We start from the raw sequence: 3,057 nt of genomic DNA on the forward strand, positions 1-3,057 counted from the left end.
GCCCTGTCTAGCCTACTGTTCACTTCATTAACTTCACACATCACATACTTAGTTGAGTATTCGGATGAGATTTGATGTTTCACTTGTAGAACTAATATTTCACCAAATTTGAGGTTTCACTTGTAAACGAGACAGGTAGGCAATTCGATTTTTAAATGGTGGGTGTTTGCTGTTTACATGGGTTGGGTTCTTTTACATCGGAGCAGCAATGAAACATCTGAAATCATACAATCATTTAAATGGTGGTCATACAATAGGCTATTGGACTATTAGAAGCGGAGACATGTTTTCTTAAACAGCAATAATATGTGGTAGACTTCTGCACTGCCAACCTCTACTCTTTGGTTTGTGAAGCAGTTATTCGATCTCTCCTGCGGGACGTGGCTGTGCAGCTGGTGAGGGAGAAGCGGTAAGGGCTGGGGATTGGAGGAAAGGAAAAATACATAGTAAGCAATCTTTAGGCAGCAACAACAGTTTCCCATCGACTTTCGAAAGGCATTTCACTCACTGCCAATACTGACACCACAGGCACAAATCAAAAGCTAAGCTCTCGATGGCCCCCGTCCAAATCTTCGTACCAGCCAATGGAAATGGGGGATGGAGGCATTTTTTTTAAAGGGTTGGACGTAAACGAACCAATGGTATGGTCGAGCGATCCGGCTACATGAACCTACAACTGTTTGGGACTTTAAATACGGTGTGGCGCTCTACTCGGGTACATTTAAACAGAATCGTGTGGCACAACTCGACAGAAACGAAAATATTTTGCTACACTCTAAATCCAGGCATTTATCTATCAAGCATTTTGTTTATTTTTATTTGTGGATTTTTGGGTTGGACTTTGGTAAGACAATGTCCAACGTCCAGCTAACAAGCAGCGCCCTGGAGAGGTTGGCCGCACGGAGGACCTTTCCTCTCCACGCACGCACAGGCGTCTGCCGTAACCTGTTTGGACCGGTGGATCACGACGAACTGAACCGGGAGATGAAATCCAAGATGTGGGAGATTTCTGAGAGGGACCAGCGGAGATGGAACTTTAATTTCGACGCCGACGTGCCACTGTCTGGGGACTACGAGTGGGAGGAAACCCCGTTAGATACGACTCCAGTCTTCTACCAGGACTCTGTACAGGTCGGGAGGAACAGGATTGTAACACCAGTCAATCTGAAGCAATGCGTGGACTTTATCCCACTGGATGTATCGCCTCTTTGCGAGGACCGTTTGACCAACTCTGAAAGTAGCACTCCCTGTCCCACCGAAGTCAACCAGGAGAACTGGGCAATGAAGCAGAACTCGGGGAAGCCTACCCGCAAACTAGCCCCGTGCGTTCGAAGCAAAAGGACGGCTACTACTGATACAACCACCACGGCACATATTACAGGTAAATGTCGCTCACCTGTACGCCTATTGTGTTTTACGCGTTGATGGTGATTGTCGAGGTATATTTGATCTAGTCATTTTCATGCTGTCCGGTCAAGTAGCTAATATTTGGCTACCTGGGGCCATGGCGTGAATTCCTGTTTTTGAAATGTTACTTTTCTTTCCAGACTTCTACGTGAAACGTAAAAGGACGACGACCGAGACGAAGCTGAATGAAAGCACTTGCCAGCATCCTTCGTCTCCCATTCCTGCAGAACAAACTCCACGCAAGAGAATTCGTTGAAGGTCTGTATGGTTTCTAGTTTCAAGAGAAATGTGTGGCATTTAGACATAGGCCGTGCGTTTACTAATACAGGACAAAATAGTTACGTGTGTGTAATTGCTCATATGGGGTTATTTAGTTGACTTTTGCTCATATGGGCTTATTTAGTTGACGATAAAAGTCAAAATACTGTTACACACTTGCACTGGAGGCTGAAAATGAGTGAGCGCTCGCAGTAGAGTAATGTGTGGTTGGGGGAGGGGAGTCTGTCACCGTGGCGGGAAAGGCTCATGCAAATGGAGACGCCTGCTGGGGTTAGACTACAACTCTGATTTTATTTCGAGACCACACTCGTGATTTTTGTCTGTCATGTCTGTAACAATTAAACAAAAAAAAATAATTAGACAACGAACACTCATGTAATTTTTGTATTTCCTTTCCAGGCGTTAGCCCTATTCTTGTGATTATCGTTTCTCCTACCGTCTGATTTGAAGGAGACAGAAAACAAGGGATGGAGAACCCGCCTGCTCGACTGTCCATCGGCTTGGTGCGTCTCCGAGTGGACCTATATGGAACGTAGCCTACAGTCCGTGGACTCTCAGGATTGAACGGTCGGGACAGAGGATTCGCCTAAGGACTCAGACAAAATGTAGCATTCATGGTTGCTTTGCATACAGCCACTTGACAGTGTTAATAAATGTTTAACAACTGTGCAATCCTAAATTACTTTAAATTGTCTACACTGGCCAAAAGTGTACAGCTTTATAAAGACATTATAAATGTTTATTTCTGTTAAATATTTCTGGGTTGTGTAAATAGGCAATTTTTTAAGACTATTCTAACTTATAATTTATTTGTTTCTTTAGGCCTACATTTGCAAATGCCGTTTTGATTTAGTCAAAGGGCACATTTTTTATTTTATTTACAAAGTTTTATTGTGATGTTTTGCAATCATGTAGCTTTTTATAGTGCACTTGAAACTTAGATTTCATCGTGTTTCTGAGCCGTTTTCTATATCATTGCCCTTATTTTCTGTTTTGCAAAATATGCAAATAAAATATTGTCATTGAAATTTAAACATTTGTTCATGTCTGTATCTTCTCCGAATGTTTGTTTAAAGGAAGGGTCCGTTTTATAGTGTGTAAAAATAGTGTGAATTGTCTAACGTAAAGTACTAACTAAAGCTTACAGCAGTATAGACACCAAAGCCTACTTCACCTCATAGCTAAGCCAACATCTGTTGCCCCCCCCAGTCATGGCACCAGACACAAGAAAAATTTGCAGGCCTGCTCTGTTTTGCCATCAAATAGCCTACCAAATAGCCTAGCCTTTCCCTGTGATGAAAATAATTGTCCATTTCTAATTACAAACTCATATGGCAAGGGAATTATAGCCATTAGATGAAGCAAGCATAG

The 3,057-nt window shown here is 42.7% G+C and overlaps 1 protein-coding gene across 1 annotated transcript; it reads left to right on the plus strand.

The window, feature by feature from the left end:
• The first annotated feature begins 365 nt into the window (after positions 1-365).
• Positions 366-2,720, plus strand: cdkn1cb (cyclin-dependent kinase inhibitor 1Cb). Its single transcript, XM_035790403.2, has 3 exons — positions 366-1,381; positions 1,548-1,665; positions 2,086-2,720. The coding sequence occupies exons 1-2, from the start codon at positions 853-855 to the stop codon at positions 1,661-1,663; spliced, it is 645 nt and encodes a 214-aa protein (XP_035646296.1). The 5' UTR covers positions 366-852; the 3' UTR covers positions 1,664-1,665; positions 2,086-2,720.
• Positions 2,721-3,057: the final 337 nt, after the last annotated feature.

Source organism: Oncorhynchus keta, chromosome 17 (assembly GCF_023373465.1).
Source record: "Oncorhynchus keta strain PuntledgeMale-10-30-2019 chromosome 17, Oket_V2, whole genome shotgun sequence".
Classification (NCBI taxonomy): Eukaryota; Metazoa; Chordata; class Actinopteri; order Salmoniformes; family Salmonidae; genus Oncorhynchus; species Oncorhynchus keta.